This window comes from Telmatherina bonti, assembly GCF_933228915.1.
Source record: "Telmatherina bonti genome assembly, chromosome: 10".
Lineage (NCBI taxonomy): Eukaryota > Metazoa > Chordata > Actinopteri > Atheriniformes > Telmatherinidae > Telmatherina > Telmatherina bonti.
In genome coordinates this window covers 35154083-35171672 of record NC_136628.1, presented here as the reverse complement: position 1 = coordinate 35171672, position 17590 = coordinate 35154083, and the positions used below count along the sequence as shown (strand labels likewise).

The 17590-nt window shown below is 41.5% G+C and overlaps 1 protein-coding gene across 1 annotated transcript; it reads left to right on the top strand.

Annotated features, from left to right (window-relative positions):
* Window positions 1-1016: 1016 nt before the first annotated feature.
* vps11 (VPS11 core subunit of CORVET and HOPS complexes) lies at window positions 1017-17238 on the top strand. The gene is made up of 16 exons (XM_079248013.1): window positions 1017-1189; window positions 2856-3004; window positions 4301-4436; window positions 4520-4683; window positions 5773-6020; window positions 7619-7820; window positions 8828-8979; window positions 9177-9363; window positions 9493-9636; window positions 11218-11409; window positions 11514-11675; window positions 11817-11950; window positions 13713-13915; window positions 16328-16499; window positions 16582-16804; window positions 16900-17238. Exons 1-16 carry the CDS (start codon window positions 1048-1050, stop codon window positions 17062-17064), a joined length of 2775 nt encoding a protein of 924 aa, XP_079104139.1. The 5' UTR covers window positions 1017-1047; the 3' UTR covers window positions 17065-17238.
* The last annotated feature ends 352 nt before the right edge of the window (window positions 17239-17590 follow it).

Below are 17590 nucleotides of genomic sequence, written 5' to 3'. Positions count from 1 at the left end.
CAGACCACAGTGGTGCTCCAGAACTTTGGTTCTCTGGAACCAGACCCACCTCTGTAACCACAAGACCACCACCCCCCCACCAACATTCACCTTTCCAACCTCAATTCATTGCAACTTGACCAGGTGTCACATTAAAATTGAATCCTAACACACAAACAGCATGCTTAATATTCATCCCAAATCTATCTACAAAACCAACGCATTAATTTGTCACAGTTTTAATAATTCCTCCTCGTCTTCATCTACTGACATTTGAGCATCAAATGAACTAGTTTACCCAAGGCCAGATTATCCAATGGGCACAGGCCCAGGGGCCCATGCCCACTTGGGGCCCACTTAGGGCAAACACCAGCAGTTTGGACATAAAACAAAATATATATAAAAGACAAATAGTTACACCACAGTGTCCAGTGTGTTGCTATTGGTACCATTGGCTGAGAGATGTTACAAATGTCGTTTTCATTCACAATTGTCACAGTGGGGGAAAGGGGCCCCTCGAACACTCTGGGCCCAGGGACCTGTGCACTTTTAATCAGGCCCTGAATTTACCTGAAATACATTGTTCCACCTGGAGAGCGTCACCCATCCCTGTCCGTTTCTCTCCTTTCCTACTGCGGAAACGCAGTTTTATTACTTTAAACACCACATGTTGACACAGACATAAAAAATATTTATATTCTTTAAATTAAAAGTATATTCAGCTGTCTGGATTCCCTGTAAAACTCAATGTGTCATCAGTGGGTCGCTTTATTTTTATATATTTCCCACCATTGTTTATTGATCTTATTTAAAAGGTGGCTCGAGATGTTGCCATGACTACAAATGGCTGTTCGGCATATTGTTGTGTTGTATCGTTTCTGCTCTGTTAAACTTTAAGAAATAAACGTTTTAATGTGACAGAAAAGAATAAGACTTCGTTGTCTTTTGCTGTAGTTTCATTGAAGATTTAATTATGCTAGAAATGGAACGCGCCCACATTTTTGTCACGTGACAACATGTCACATGACAACGCCCTGGCTAACTGAGCTTGCTAACGCGAATAACACGATGGCAGCGTTCTTACAGTGGAGGAAATTTGTTTTTTTCGATAAAGATATAGTGAAGGATCCCGGGGATAATGGAAAAAACTTTATTCTTCCCAAAGGAATCTCGGCGAGTGATTCCGGGCGGGGTCACGTTGTTCTGGGAGATATCCTTCATCTGCAACTGTTAGCTGTTTTAGCTTTTTGAGCTAATGCTACGTCTGGTTGTTGTTACTTCAGGCTCAGAAAATGTAGAAACAGACATCAAGACAAAGTAATTTTTAAGAGTTTAATTTATTTGCTGTTAGTTTAACAGTATAGGGAAGCAAATAGGCATCACGTGTTTAAAAGTTTTTAATAATAATCAATGACATTGTGTTTGGGAAACATTCCTTCTCAGTCTGCCTTTACTTATATATATTTAACTAAATTACAACTAAAACAAACTGTTTAACACTCCTTAATATTAACTATAAATTCAGACTGATATCAGTGATATAAAACAATATGATCTACTTTAAATTGGGGACATTTTTTAAATGAATCGGTCCTTTATAAACCACTTCCGGTTATTGATTATTTATGTTGTTATGTTTAGCACTTCCATAATTTTGCTTGTCATAGTTTTATTTAATTGATTATTATTAAATAGTTTAACAAAAATAAATAAAGGAATGAAAATGCTGGGATGTTGGGTTCTGGGTCTCATGCTTAAAGGGTCTTTCTGCTGTTTTTGGACATTATTAACTTAAAACCTGATCCTGTTTTTTTATTTCAACACTAATGTGTTCGGATGTGCACTAATAAATTATTACAGGGTATAAGTTTAATAACAAACAGTTTCTGATTTGTCAAGCATTCATTCTTCTGTGGACATATGATATTAATTAAACTGAATAAATAAAACAGGATATAGATTCTTCAAAACAAAATATCTCATGTTTGGAAACTATTTTCCTTTTTAAAATGCAACAAAGGGCAATTTTAAATCATTATTTTATTTATTTAGGTATAGACCATAGTTTACCAGGCCCTGCTCACAAACCCTATACTCTTCAAATATAGGCTGAAATCTAGAGATTAATCAGCACACGGTTTCTGATTAGTGGGACAGTTTTGTTTGTGAAAAGAAAAATGTATTTTTGGGTTCTTGGCTTGTAGACCAGATCAAACCAGCTCATATTCACAAATGACAAGACGTAGACTCTTCAAACTCAGACTGAACTGTTTTACAGAGCATGTAGAATCTCTAAAACACAACTTTTAACTTGCGGATCATGTAGATTTGCGGCCGTAGTTGTAGAAATGCGAAAGAGCTTTGGTTTAGTCTTACAGCTTGCTGACACACCATTTTCTTCCCGGCAGCTTCCTTCTCTGCTTTTCCTGGCCTTTGTTCAACGTTGTGCTTTGTAGTGGGAGAGTTTTTTCCTCTTACAAGGGTTTTTGAAGAACAGAAAAATCCCTGATATTAATTAGAGTTGAACAGTTTTTGACGTGTGACAATAATACAGTGATTTATGGTTATTTTCTGAATAGTAATTTGTCCAGGCATTTTTAAAATGTGTTTTTAGAATAAATAATCAAACCTTGTTTTTTTTTTAACTTTATTGATTTACGCCGTTACATACTAAAGGCATGGAAGTAAAGTTGATTATAAAGGAAGAATGAAGTGTTGTTTCACTTTGCTGGAAGAAAGCAGGCAGATTGAACGCTGAGATAATCTAGTTTTAATAATTTTTCACAAAACTGCTGCAGCTATAAGCAATATATAAGCACTCTGGTTTAGTGCACCAAACTGCTAAATGAAATTGTTCTTAACCTCCGTCATGTTACATATGGACGGGAAGATTTGGCTCCTGACGCGCTCCCTGCAGCTGACGTCTTTTCAGGCCTACAAGCTGCGGGTGACACATCTCTTCCAGCTGAAGCAGCACAGCATCCTTGTATCGGTGGGGCAGGACGAACATGGAATCAACCCCCTCGTAAGTCTCACATTTTATAAATACGATGCAGTTTTGTAAAATTAATTTAACCTATTCTGACCCTTCTTGCAGTTGACTGGGTATAAAACCTACAAAATTGTACAAAATAGTTGTGGGGGAAGGGTAATGAGTGAGATTCATGCATTTGTTTTGCAAAAAAGAAAAAAGAAATGAGTTAATTTCAAACCAAGTGGAAAACAGAGCATAGATCGGATATGAAAGATGGACGCGCCTCCGGTGGTTAAAAGTGAAGACGATGCGGAAGTGCAGAAAACTGCAGTTCCCCCTTCATCCACTAGGGGCTGCAAAACAGCGCAGATCCCCATAGACTCCCATGTTAAAAAGACCAACTGCTCTGCAGAAATAAACATGTTTACAACAGAAATAAACATGTTTACAGCAGAAATAAACATGTTTACAGCCTGGTACAAAAATCCATTTGAGGTTTAATAGGTCAGGTTTCCCTTCATAACAACTGTTGGGGGAGTGAATGATCCACCATGACGCTCACAGCCCCCCTCTCAGCTCCACCTCTTTGACCATATTTGTATTTTCCGGGGGAGACGACACGCATGCCCCTGCCAAGATGGCGATGGTAGGAACCGCCCACCGAGGTTCAGTTCAGCTCTTCAGAAACCTACAGGTGACATCACGGAGGCTCCGTCCATCTTTTATATACATTTTGTGCAACAGAGCCAATCAGAGGCGAAGACCCGCCCACTTCTTTTTGCTTTTTATCATGGTGTTTTTCATCTCTGAGCTCGGGAAGCAGACTGAACACAGAATACGCACAGATGTTCAGAGAGATAAATAAATAAGACTTTTATCTGTCTGGGCCTCTCCAGCAACCCTCAGGTGACCAAAATGATTTTCCAAAGATAAAACATTAATGAAGTTAAAAAGACCAAAGCAGCTACACTAAAAAATACAGAAATATAAATAAACAAAGAAAAGAAAACATTAAAGAACATAAAGTAAACAGAATAGTGGAATAAAATAACAGAAGCTCTTCAGCTTGATCTGTTTGCACACTGGTGTGACCAAGAAAAATGTTTGTTGCACATGAAGCACTTTAGTCGCTTTCTGGAGCCTTGTCAGTCTGAAAACATCTTAGTTTCATCAGTCTGGTTCCGTTGTCTGGGTTAAAAAGGTCATCCTGCAGCAGGTGTTCAGCCTTGGTTGCTCTGAAAACTGACTTATGCTCCAACATTAACCATGCGTCTTTGTTTCCTAAAGACACACACACATGTTCTGAATGGATTAAACCACTAATCTCAATCTGTGATTATGTCCCAGGTGAAGGTCTGGAACCTGGACAAACGTGACAGCGGAAATCCGCTCTGCACCAGAATCTTTCCTGCAATTCCCGGCAACAAACCGACGGAGGTGTCTTGCCTCAGCGTTCACGAGAACCTCAACTTCATGGCTATTGGTGAGACAAAAAGAAACGATCTTCTTCATGCTGGTTGACCCGTTTCTTGACCTTACACGGCTCATGAAAGTTGTCGCTGGCAGGTTTTACAGATGGCAGCGTGGTTCTGACCAAAGGTGACATCACCAGAGACCGTCACAGTAAAACTCTGACGCTACACGAGGGCGGCAGTCCAGTCACCGGTCTCGCCTTCCGCCAGATGGCAAAAGTCACACATTTGTTTGTCGCCACTCTGGAGAAAGTCTTTGTAAGTCTTTCTTCACCTGAGGACGAAAGAAAAAGCCTCCACCGTTATGAAATTTGCTGCTTTTTTTTTTAAACAGAACAGAGAGTTTTCACCTAAACATTGAAGTTGTTTAGAAAAGTTTAGAAAACATCAATTATTTCTGTTTCCACACAACAGAACTTGATATTATTAACCTCCTCAGGATCTGAGCCACTGAAAACAACCATCGTCAAATCTGAGAAGTGAAGTGAGAAGAATTGTGGGACAGTAAAGAACAAACCTGGCAGAGGTAGGAAGTGAAAGACTGAAAGACCCTGGAAAGGTCTGTAAAGGCCCCAGAACATCTGCCAGGACAGGAAAACTTCTGCACAGGAAGGACCGAGAGGTTAAAAAAAACAAGAAAAGGAAACACCTTCAAGCCAGACTGGGCTCAGATGAGATGGAACTACAGCTCTTTGTCCTCAAAGGCAGATAACCTGTCGAACAGTGTCCCCACAGGGAAGCATGGTGGTGGAAGTATTATCCTGAGGGGATGTTTCGGTAGATCTGGAACTGGGAGTCTTTTCAGAGTGGAAGGAAACGTGAAGAAAGAAAGATTTGAGGGAGAAAAAAAAAAACAATCATCAGCAGAACTGGATCTGGGTCGTTGTTTTGTCTTCCAACATGACAACAACCTAAACGGTGCTTCGGTCCGGGTGAAGACTGACCTCCAGAAGACCGACGGGAATGTTACTGACTGGCCCACGAAGCCCAGACTGGGATCCCACTGAAAACCTGCATGCTGACCTGAAGACGAAGATCCACGCCAGAAAGTAAAGTCTGGAGGATTTCCTGAGGAACAATGAACTGGGATTACCCAAGACAGGTGTCCGAAAATCCCAACAAGTGACTGCAGTATGCTTTCCATGTAACACCAGGGTGTTTAATTATTTTCACCTGGGTAGTTTGTGTTTTTTTTGTGGAAAAGTTTTGGTTTTCTTGCACATTAAAATAATGTGAACATCCAAACTAAAACAGAAAAAGGCGAAATGAAAGATTCTTGACTTTAAAAGCAGTTAAAGTTATCAATAGTTCCTCCTTTTCTGACTCCTCCCCTTTCGTCTTCTGCAGTGTTACACTCTGTCCATCAAGGAGTATCCTAAAGTAGAGCTGGACTCGCATGGTTGTGGGCTGCGCTGCTCGTCTTTGGCTGATCCGTCCCAGGACTCCCAGTTCATCGTGGCGGGGGATGAGTGCGTCTACCTCTACCAGCCTGATGAACGAGGACCCTGCTTTGCTTTTGATGGTCACAAACTGTTGGTCCACTGGCACCGAGGATATTTGTTCCTCCTCATCAGAGACGCCAAGTCACCCAACAAGTAAGCTGATGGACAGAAATCATCATAGCGCCACTTCAGATCATCACACAAGGAAATACATAATCTGTCAGATTACAGGTGTTATTGTTTAAGAGGGATTTAACCCTTTAGACTAAACATCTTAAACCTGTTACCACTTTTCACCACTAGATGGCAGATGTGACTCCTCAATTGCTACGTTTGCATGGGAGTTTTAATTCCAAATAAAAGTTAATTCTGGTTTAAACTGATGAAAAGATGACCATGTAAACACCTAATTCCTAAAGCAAATGTCTATTCAGAGCTAAACTTAATTCAGAAGTAAGTGGCTGGTTTAGTTGTATTTTACTTCCGAACTGTTTAATTCCTCCGTCATGCGAACCTTCATTCCGCTCAAAGTTAATTCCAGTCGTTCTGCGCGTGCTTGTGACCTTGTCCCGTCCCGATGACGCGCGTTGTTTTGCTTCCCATCTTCAGTAGCCGATCTTCCTTCTCAGTTGCTGAAAAAAATGATGTAGTATGTTTGTGTCGAGGTGTTACTTCAAATTACTATCAAAATAACGGCGAAACTGGTATTTATTATGTTGTTTTTACAAGTTACGACTGAAATGATAAGAAGCACGATGCTAACTTTTAGGGATGGGAAAATCAAATTGAAAAATCGCAAATTGGGATTATTTTGCTTCACAATTTTAAAATAAATTTTTTTTTTTGTTAGAAAAAATTGATTTTTTTTCTTTAAATAAATAAAAGTAATTCATTATAAAATCTTGGTATTTTTTAATTGTTTTTATTGATTATTTTACTAGTCTTTTTCAGCGTTATAGCAGCAGAATGACGGATTGTTTTTTCCTCACTGAAATCAAGAAAAATGGCGAGCAAAAAAAGTTTTATACATTTTTTATGTTTTTAATCTACAAAAATCAGAAATATCAAAGAATTGTGAGAATCGCAATTTAAATCGAATCGGCACCCAAAAAATCGGAATTAAATCGGGACAAAAGCATATTGCCACAGCCCTACTAACTTTGTTTATTTCCGGGATACGTAAATACGTCATGTGCACCTTCTTTCCAATCAGAACCCTTCCCAACTCATCGCTCTTAAGCAGAACTGCGTATTTACGTGTTTCTTATAAACCCCCATTCAGAATTATTATTTTCATGTTAACTCGTAGGAGGAATTATTCATTAAAAACCATCATGTAACCGTACCCGATGTAACAGGGGAGGGGAGATGGTCAACTCAGAATTGACGATAAATCGCATTTGAAACATGGAGCCGATGAGGCAACGCACGTAGTGATGCAGAGTTTATTACAGAGAGAAGGCATGGAAACTCTTCTGGAGGGGAATGTTTGCCTCCTCTAGATGGAAAGTAATTGCTTCACCGTGGCGTGAATATGCATCATAATAACCTACCCAAAGCAGCACATGTGGGAGATGACAACTCAGAGTTTTCACCTAACGGTGGTCAGTGGCAGGGATGGAAAACGTAGAACCTGGAAGAGCAGCAGATGTCCGAATAGCACTACAGATATTGTTAATGGTGGCTGGGGGTATTTAAAACTCGAGGACGTGCATCTCAGGTGGCTCCAATGGTGTTTCTTTTGAACCCAGAGCAGGTTTTGGCAGCGGCGAGACCTCCCCGTCAGAAAAGCAGCTTTTAACCGTCTACGACCTCGACAACAAGTTCATCGCCTACAGCGCCTGTTTTGACGATGTCATCGACGTGGTGGCGGAGTGGGGCTCCTTCTACATCCTAACCAGAGACGGAAAGATGCTGGTTCTCCAGGAAAAAGACACGCAGACCAAACTGGAGGTGAGATGAAAACGCAGCCAACAAAGCTCACTTCTCAAATGTAAAGAATTAAATTTACAGCTGTTTTAGTTGTCTAAATCTTTATTTACAGTTGTGCTCATATGTATTCATCCCCTTTCGTTAAGAAAAGGCTGTATTTACAACAATCACTTAAATAACCGAAGACTTAAAAAAGGAACAATAAATAAAAATTTGCAAAAATATAATATAGTAATTAAAGACACTGTTTTTTCATTTAATTGAGTTGAAGAAATAAAGAAAAAACAAAACAAATCAGTCCTGGACAAAATAGAGCATTTTTCTGTTGAACAGTGGGACAAAATACCTGTCAACAGGTGCAGAAGTATGACTGAGAGGAACAGAAAACACCTGACTGGAGCGGAAACAAAAGGATTGTTCAACTCAATTTTAGTTTATGAGTGATGTAATTATCTTATTTGTTTGCTTTTTTAAAAAAAAAATATTTCTATTGAACCAGAATTAGAAAATAATGTAATGATTTTCATGAATTTTTTATTTCTTATTACTTTTGTCAATTTCAGCTTATTTTACAAGCAGCTGTTTTTTTCCTTCTTAAATGAAAGGGTATGAATAAATATGAGCACAACTGTAACTTTATTTAGTTTAAAACTTAACACCATTAAAACAAGTTAAAAAATATGGAAACGTTTATTGACGATCAACTAGCAGCTTTCTGGAAGATTCTCCATTCAGCAGATCGATTATTAGTGTCCAGTGAGGGTGTCAGCATTGAGTATAAAAGGAGACTCCACTAAATGTGTAGATTTTATGTGAAAAAATGGATCATGAGGCACCATTTAGTTTCAAACTGTCACATAATCAACAATAAATAAACAATTTACAGATTCAACGTTATAAATTATGATTACTGTCACTTCCTGGCTTTGCCTTATGGGGGTTTGTAAAATATCATGAGAACAGTCATGACCAGTTTAATCTCTGATTATTGAAATAACTTCAACGAGGCGTCACTGTTGTCTTTACAGATGCTGTTTAAGAAGAACCTGTTTGTGATGGCCATAAACCTGGCGAAGAGCCAGCACCTCGACAGCGACGGACTCTCGGAGATCTTCCGACAGTACGGCGATCACCTCTACTTAAAGGGAGATCACGACGGCGCCATCCAGCAGTACATTCGGTATTTACATTTCCTGCTGAAACACTTCCTGTGTGACTGATGCGCATGTTCACACCCTGTGGTAGTTTTAGGGAAACCAGAGTCAAGATACTGGGATTGGGACTCGGTTTCTTCAGCTAATTGCTTTCAGACAAAGGTTTGCTTTTCATTTTAGCCATCAATGAAGCCCTCTGTCAACATTGCTGTTTATTCTGCAGCACAATTGGAAAACTGGAGCCTTCGTACGTGATCAGAAAGTTCCTGGATGCGCAGAGGATCCACAACCTGACGGCTTACCTTCAGGCTCTTCACAGGCAGTCGCTGGCCAACGCAGACCACACCACTCTGCTGCTGAACTGTTACACCAAGCTGAAGGACAGCTCGAAGCTGGAGGAGTTCATCAAGGTGACATGTGACCATGAGCTCTGAGGATTGATGAAAATAACAGAAAAGATCTTTTATATTTTTTTATTATTTCATGTCTTTCTTAACAGACGTGATGTTTTTTGTCTTCCTGTGCTGTATTCTTTACAGAGCAGTGAATCCGAGGTCCACTTTGATGTTGAGATCGCAATCAAGGTTCTTCGTCAGGCTGGCTACCACAGCCATGCCGTGTTCCTGGCTGAGAGGCACAAACACCACGAGTGGTACCTGAAGATCCAGCTGGAGGACCTCAAGGTAGGTTTGGTCGATTGGTAGGACAGCTTTTCTCAAACAAAGGTACACGTCCCCCCTTATGTACTCGGAAACACTCCAGAGAGTATGTGAAAAAACAAAACCAAAAAAACAGATCATTTTCACTTTATTTTACATATCTAACTTAAGTTATTATCTTGAGCCAGTTGAAGTGGTCAGAATTACTACACAGAAATGGAAAAGTACATGTATGTATATTGAAGACAATTTGGTCTCTCTCTTGTGGCCCACACGTGATCCAGTCGTGAGTTGTTGCCCTGGATGTGGATTTTGGGAAGTCTCCTTTGGGTCAGAAGATCTCACTGAAATTGAGATCTCAATTATTTAACACAATTATCCAGTATCTTTAAACAATGCTGCGCGTCATGGTGTTCTAGACTCCGTGTCGTGCATTATAACCGTCTAATGGACGGTTCTGAGTTGTTTAATCTGCTTTTACCGCTTATATAGGAACTATTTTACGTTGGCCTGGATGTACGTTTTATGCCAAACAACCGCTGTCAGGCTGCAGCGCGTTTCTCTCATTTACCTGTTAAAAGACGGCTGATCTGAACCATCTGATTAATGCGTTGCTATGGTAACGCCCCGTAACGGAGGGATATTACAGTGTTTAACTGGCCGAACTATGCATAGGAAAATAAAGCAGCCAGTTGTCACTGACAATGGTATAAACTATGTTTAGGTGAACTTCCACAACCTACTGCAGTTATTCTACATTGACCTGCAGCCGGAGCCGACTGAGACTGGCCGCCTGGGAGTGCTTTAGGACGGGAGAGGCTCCCGCTGCTCCTTCCTTACAGTAACAGCAGAACAATATGTGCCTTCAAGTCAGTCGCCAAAACACCAGAAAAGTCTCTAATAACTCCAGTAAAAGTTGCTAGATTTGTCACTTTTAACAAAAAAAGTCGCCAGATTTTGCGAGAAAGTCGTCAAGTTGGCAACAGTGTCTGAATGAAAGCAAAGCGGCTGTGGGAGGAGTTTACAGCACAGCGCTGCAACGCCAGAGACGCTCGATTAGCAGCTGAAGACAGCAGGAGAGGAAACTGCAGAGAGAAAAATAATCACACCCTTTTATTTTTATGATCGTTGAAAACCCAGATCATAATTGAGATTAAATCTGATTAATCGCCAGCCCTAGCCAGAAGCGGTCCAGACGTCAGTTGTTACCCTGGTTGTGGATTTTGGGAAGTCTCCTGCGGGCCAGAAGCGGTCCAAATGCAGGGAAGCGCACCTGGTTGGTGATTATTGCATTTCCTTGTGGGTTACATCTGGTGGTGACGTAGCTAACTTTCAGCAGCCTCGTTCACATTTAGTCAACCCAATACATGCAGGTCACTGGTGGCAAATGAGCAAAGTCTCCACACTGGTCTATACTGGCATCATCAGGCCCACCTGCTATTTATCCCACTCAGTGCTCACTTTACCTTGAGGCAGATTATTAAAACATGCTGTAAACATGAAGAGAACACATTTACTTCTAAGATGGATTCTGATGCAGGCGTTTCCTTCGTCTCGTCTGGATTCCATGGCAACTCACATATCCTGTTTCCACTTCCAAACCAGAACTATCAGGAGGGACTGCGCTACATTGGACGTTTGCCTTTTGAACAAGCTGAAAGCAACATGAAGCGTTACGGCAAGACACTGATGCACCATGTCCCTGAAGGCACCACGCTGCTCCTAAAGGGCTTATGTACGAACTACCAACCCAGCGGAGATGCAGTGGACAGCATGGACCGGAGTCGGGTCAACAAGGTCAGCTACTGGTGCCGTTTTCCTCCTTTTCCTTTAAAACTAATCAGATTATGAGAATACTTTGGACAAAATGTTCCTAATGCACAAATTACTGTTCAATTTAGGCAAACTCAGAGGAATTCATCCCAATTTTTGCCAATAACCCTCGAGAGCTGAAAGCCTTCCTGGAGCATATGATCGAGGTGGAGCCCTGTTCTCCTCAGGGTGTGTACGACACACTTCTGGAGCTCCGACTGCAGGACTGGGCACACGAACAAGACCCGGGGGTTGGTATAAAACACGCTACCTCGTTATGAATGCTGCTTTAATCAGCGTATAATATAGTAATCATTATATCGCCCTGAAAACAGAAAAATCTACTAAGAAAAAGCCTGTTTTATTATTATTTTCATGTATGCGTTTGACAGAGAAAGAAGGTCCTGGAGGGGGAAGCATTGTTGCTGCTGAGGAGTGACAGCACCGTGTTTGATAAGGCCCTGGTCCTTTGCCAGATGCACAACTTTAAAGAAGGCGTCCTCTACCTTTATGAGAAGGGCAAACTGTGAGTAACACATTGAATGGACTCAACACTTTGTAATGTGAAACCACATGTCATTATCTACTGTTGAAATAGAAACTAAAGCAAGTTTTACACAGTTGAACAAACACACACATCCAGAGTCAGAAAGCCGGCGCTCAGAAGTTTATCCAGAAAGGTGTCAATCCCAGACCTGTAGGTGGCGCTGAAGGGCTGCAACAGAAATACCTACATGAAACGTAAAGATGAAAACTACCGACAAAGAAGCAGGAGAAGAAGAGTGAGGTCCGCAGCAGTGTTTTTACACACAGATGCAGTTCTTTTTCTGGTTCTGGCACCGACTTTGTTCTCAAATCTCAAGTGCTTTCTGGTGAAGCAGCCTGCGTTCACACCAGTTTAACCAGTTAAGGAGATTTGGTCCTAACAGCAGAAATAAACATGTTTACAGCCTGGTACAAAAATCCATTTTCAGTTTAATAGGTCAGGTGTACCATCATGACAACTGTGAGGGGGGTTAACTTTTTGTAACTCTTTTGTTTAAAAGTAAACAATCTCAAAATTTGGCATATTTGTGGGCGTGTCCTTTTGATTGACAAGTACCCGATCTCCCGCTTCAAGTAAGAAGAACTCAAAACAAACATGGGTTTTAACCGGTTATAAACGTGACTTAGCTTTAGCCCCTGCCAAGATGGCAACGGTGGGAACCGCCCACCAAGCTTTAATTTATCTCTTCAGAAACCAATGGGTGATGTCACGGAGGCTCCGTCCATCTTTTATATACAGTCTATGGTGTCAACACCAGATGACATTCATTGCCTACTGAAAGTTTATTTGGTTGCCAGGCAACGTAACAGCACAGTTGGAAAGATGTACATGTCACAAAGCATCCAGCTCCATTTTGTCCTTCTTCCTGCTTGTGGTATTGCTTCTTCGCTCCCTGAAGGTTATTTCTTCTGTAGTCTGCTGTTTGTATGGAGACATAGCATGTAGTACAGCCCCTGTGTGAACATTGACAGCCAGTGTTGTGGAAGGGCTCTGGTGTGATTGTGTTATTGGGTTTTAAAGGAGATGTGTTGAGGTAATTTACACAGAAAAGGGTGACCTTTGCAGTTCCAGAGACTCTAGAAACATGGTTCTGTGTGTACAAAATGTCCAAACAATAAACAACAACAGCAGAATGACCAACACTCGTCCGTGCCAGATAACCAAAAGACAACCTGGATGTCCTGAAATTGCCTTTGTAATACAAACTGGTACACCTGAAAGCCATTACCATTACATATCGCGGTTTCCAGAGGTGTATAATCCAGGTGCTATAAAGCAAAAGTCCTGTCCACCAGCTGTTTCAGCCAGCCTCTAAACCAGCTGAATTTAATCAGCTCAGCTCCACTGTGAGGTAGTGAAAACACCTGTTCTAAATGCACAGGTAGATCCAGAAACATGGCAGGACTTTTACTTTCTGTTACCTGGATTATACACCTCTGGCAGTTTCAAAGCCAATGCCAATTCAGTTTACCTCTGTGTTACAGACAACAGGCAGATATACACCCGAATGACAGAAAACCATTTCTTTTTCATATTTAATCTGTTTTTTTTTTTTTACAATATTTCCCCTTAAAAATCTAAAGTCAGACTGTTAATTCCAGGCTGTGTTGATTCTTGGCAGGTTGATGTTATTTCCATTCAATAATCCCAACAATGGCCTCATTAGCAAGCCGATCAGAACATTTATGATTAATTCTGAGTAAATTCTGAGTCTTCATGATGGCTCGACTCTGCATTGCAGGTACCAGCAAATTATGCACTACCACATGCAGAACGAGGAGTACGGAAAAGTCGTGGAAGCCTGCAAGCGTTATGGAGACCAGGAGGGTTGCCTTTGGGAGCAGGCACTGGGATATTTTGCCAGAAAGGAAGAAGACTGTAAGGCCTACATCAGCGAGGTCCTGCATCACATCGATCAGAAAAACCTGATGCCTCCGTTACTCGGTGAGCTGGTCGACACTTCTCAACTTTTCAACTTTAGAGTTCAGCTTTTGTCTGAAGTTTTGTAGCATCATAATGATGTTTTATTATTTATTTATTTGGATGTATCAAGTCTCTGGGCGTCAGGTTGGAGGCTTGAAAGACATCATTCATAAATATCCAAAAGAATCCAAGAAGAAACGTGAATCGTTCCCGGTGTTGTTGAACTGTTCGGGGCTCGTTTGAAAGGTCTCTGCCTTCTCATGCAACAAGATGACGACTTCAAACACACCTTTAGGCTGGAAAACAAACTACTAATAGAAAGAGAAGGATCCCGTGCACATTGATCACCTGGTCTGAAATACACAACACTTGTGTGGGATGACTGGGGGGGGTTTAAACTGGGCAGTCAGCAGAATTTTATCAATTCAATTCAGCTTTATTTGTAGGGTACTTTTCATACAAATCATTTCGAGCCAATTCATACATATCCTATAATAGAAACCAACTGATTGCATCAAATCATGACTTGGATCCAATTCCCCATCCTGAGCTGCATGCGGCGACAGTGGGAAGGAAAAAACTCCCCTGTAACAGGAAGAAAACCTCCGGCAGAACCCGGCTCAGGGAGGGCAGCCATCTGCCTCGACTGGTTGGGGTGGAGAGGACAGGAAAGACAGATCAACATGTACAATTGCACTTATTCAGGAAGACCTACGGAAAAAAGGAGAAATAAGTTAAAGACGACAATATTGGCATGTAGCCAGCGCATAACCTGGCCAGTTGGGTCCCGTACATGCAGACTCCAACTCAGGAGATGCTCATATCCTAACTATAAGAATCATGGAAAAGGAAGGTTTTTAGCTCCATCTTAAAGGTGTGGAGGGAGTTTGCCTCCCGAACCCACGGTGGGAGCTGGTTCCATAAGAGAGGAGCCTGATTGCTAAAGGCCCTTCCTCCCATAGTACTCTTTGAGACTCTGGGAACCACCAGTAAACCTGCAGTCTGAGAGCGAAGTACTCTATTTGGAATATATGGAACTATGAGATCTTTTATGTACAATGGAGCTTGGTCATGGAGAGCTTTATATGTGAGGGGAAGAGTTTAAATTTTATCCTGGATTTAGCAGGGAGCCAGTGTAGAGAGGCTAAAACTGGTGAAATATGATCTGTCCTGCTAGTCCTTATCAGAACCCTCGCTGCAGCATTTTGGATCAGCTGGAGACTTTTCAGGGCATATTTGGGACAACCCATAAATACGGAATTGCAGTAATCCAGTCTGGAATTAACAAAGGCATGGACTAATTTTTCTGCATCTTTCTGAGACAAGATGCCCCTAATTTCTGCTATATTACGCAGGTGGAAGAAGGCGGTTCTAGTAAATGGTTTTAAAGCATGAAGCCCCCCAAAAATGTCTTCAAACTGCTGAAGAGATGTGAAAAATGGTTAAATAAGACAGAAAATAAGATTTCTGCAGCAACAAAGAGCTGGAAACTTGGCGTATCTCAGCATGAGGTGCAGAAACTGGACAAGATGCAGCTGTAGCTCAGGAGGAACAGCAGTCACCTGCCAACCTGAAGGTTCAACTCCCGGCTTCCTCTGACTACATGCCAAACTCCGGCAAGACACTGAACCCCACATTGCCTCATGATAAGGTGATGAATGTGCGTGACAGGAAAACTGCTGAGTATATGTAATGCACAACTGCCCTATGAGTGTGTGTGTGTGATTGTGGCATGTTGTGTTAAAGTGCGTTGCGTGGCGACAACACCTAGAAAAGCGAGATATTCGTATTGACAAAGTAAAGGACTAAGAATACTGAACCAGGACTTGACAGATGCATCTAGACCTTCATTTGAGCCATTTAATGTTTACCAACGCCTCCTCATGATGGTCTCCATGGAAACATTGGTGTCAAGAAGCCGTTCCTAAGAAAGGGGAAAGGAGAGAAAAGGCCGAGGTGTCACATGACTCCAGAACTGGACTGAAAATGAGTGGCAGTAGGTCCGAAAGAGGGATGATGAATCCTCCCCAGAACCTGGATCTTTTTACTTTAAAGCTCATTAGAACTTTAAAAAAAAAATTATATACTTTTGTTTATTAATGTCAATTTGTTGCACCTAATTCTAGTTTCTTGTTATTTTTAAAAACAACAAAGGTGATTTGAGGCTTTTTTTCTTTTTATTTTATAGACCCGACGTCCAGGATCAGTTGTCCGTAGTGGTATCTTAACTCGCATTGTTTTCTCCCTGTTTACATTTTATTTATGTTCATCAAATGTCATAAAAAAAAAACAGAACTTGGCTGTAGAATGTGATTATTTTGGAGGGTGCTGCACATGCCTGCTTGTTTGGTCTGTGTTTGTTATTACGATGTTGTTTCTTCTTTTAAAAACACGTCTTAGCAGCTCTGCATCTTGTCGTTTTTGTCTGAGTAGTTGTGCAGACGCTGGCACACAACTCGACGGCCACTCTCTCGGTCATAAAGGACTACCTCATCAACAAGCTGCAGAGGGAGAGCAAACAGATCGAGGATGACGAACGCAAAATCTGCCAGTACCAGGAGGAAACCGCTCATCTTCGTTCTGAGATCCAGGAGCTCAAAACAAGGCGAGTTGCATGAAAACTCCTCCTGCATTTTACAAATTTGGCAGAGAATGGTTTGAAAAACTGGCCTGAATGTTTCCAACAGCGCCAAGATTTTCCAGAAGACCAAGTGCAACATGTGCAACAGCCCCTTGGAGCTCCCGTCTGTCCACTTCCTGTGTAGTCACTCGTTTCACCAACACTGCTTCGAAAGCTACGCAGAGAGCGAGGCCGAGTGCCCGACCTGCACTCCGGAGAACCGCAAAGTCATGGACATGCTGCGCGCTCAGGATCAGAAGCGTGACCTCCACGACCACTTCAACCGACAGGTAAAAGACAGTTTATTCAGAAACTATCATAAACTATGTAAACTAACCAAACATCCTGGTCTGTCTCGTTACTTCTCCATCATTTTCCTCCTCAGTTACGCAGCTCCAACGACGGTTTCTCAGTCGTGGCCGACTATTTTGGCCGAGGAGTGTTTAACAAACTGACTCTAGTCACCGACCCCCCTGGTAGCAAAGCGGTCGGGAGCCTCGAGGTGAACCTGCAGAGGGACCTTCTCATCCACACCAAGAGGAACAACTAAAACCTCAGCCTGGAATTATCATGTGAGGCGACACTTGGCGTCCACCAAGGCGTCATACCAGGCTCTCCACACTTCTCCACACAGGATGCCGCTTATTTAATCTGCTTACTCTTCCTGTAAATGGACTGTTCTGTGTTAATGCGGTACGTTGAGTCATCAGTGACTTAAAAAGTAACCCTGAAGTAACACCAGATTGTTGTTTTTCTGTCGGAAATGAATAAAAAGATCCGTGAAACACTTAATGATGAATACATGATGATTAAAATTGTGAAAAAGGTAAACGTTTTGTGTGTCTGTGAAACATTTGTTTGAATGCTGCAGAGCATTATGCTGCAGAACTGTAGTGTTAAGATTTCAAGGAGGAAAGACATCAGCAGTGATCAGTGAAGAACTGTTGCTGCACATCAGTCTGGAAAGCATGAACAGGTAATTTACAAACAATCTTTGACTTCATTCTACATGCAGAAAGATTATTCACAGATTCAAGCTTGCTAACAATATTTCCAGGAGTGGACATCCTGCAAAT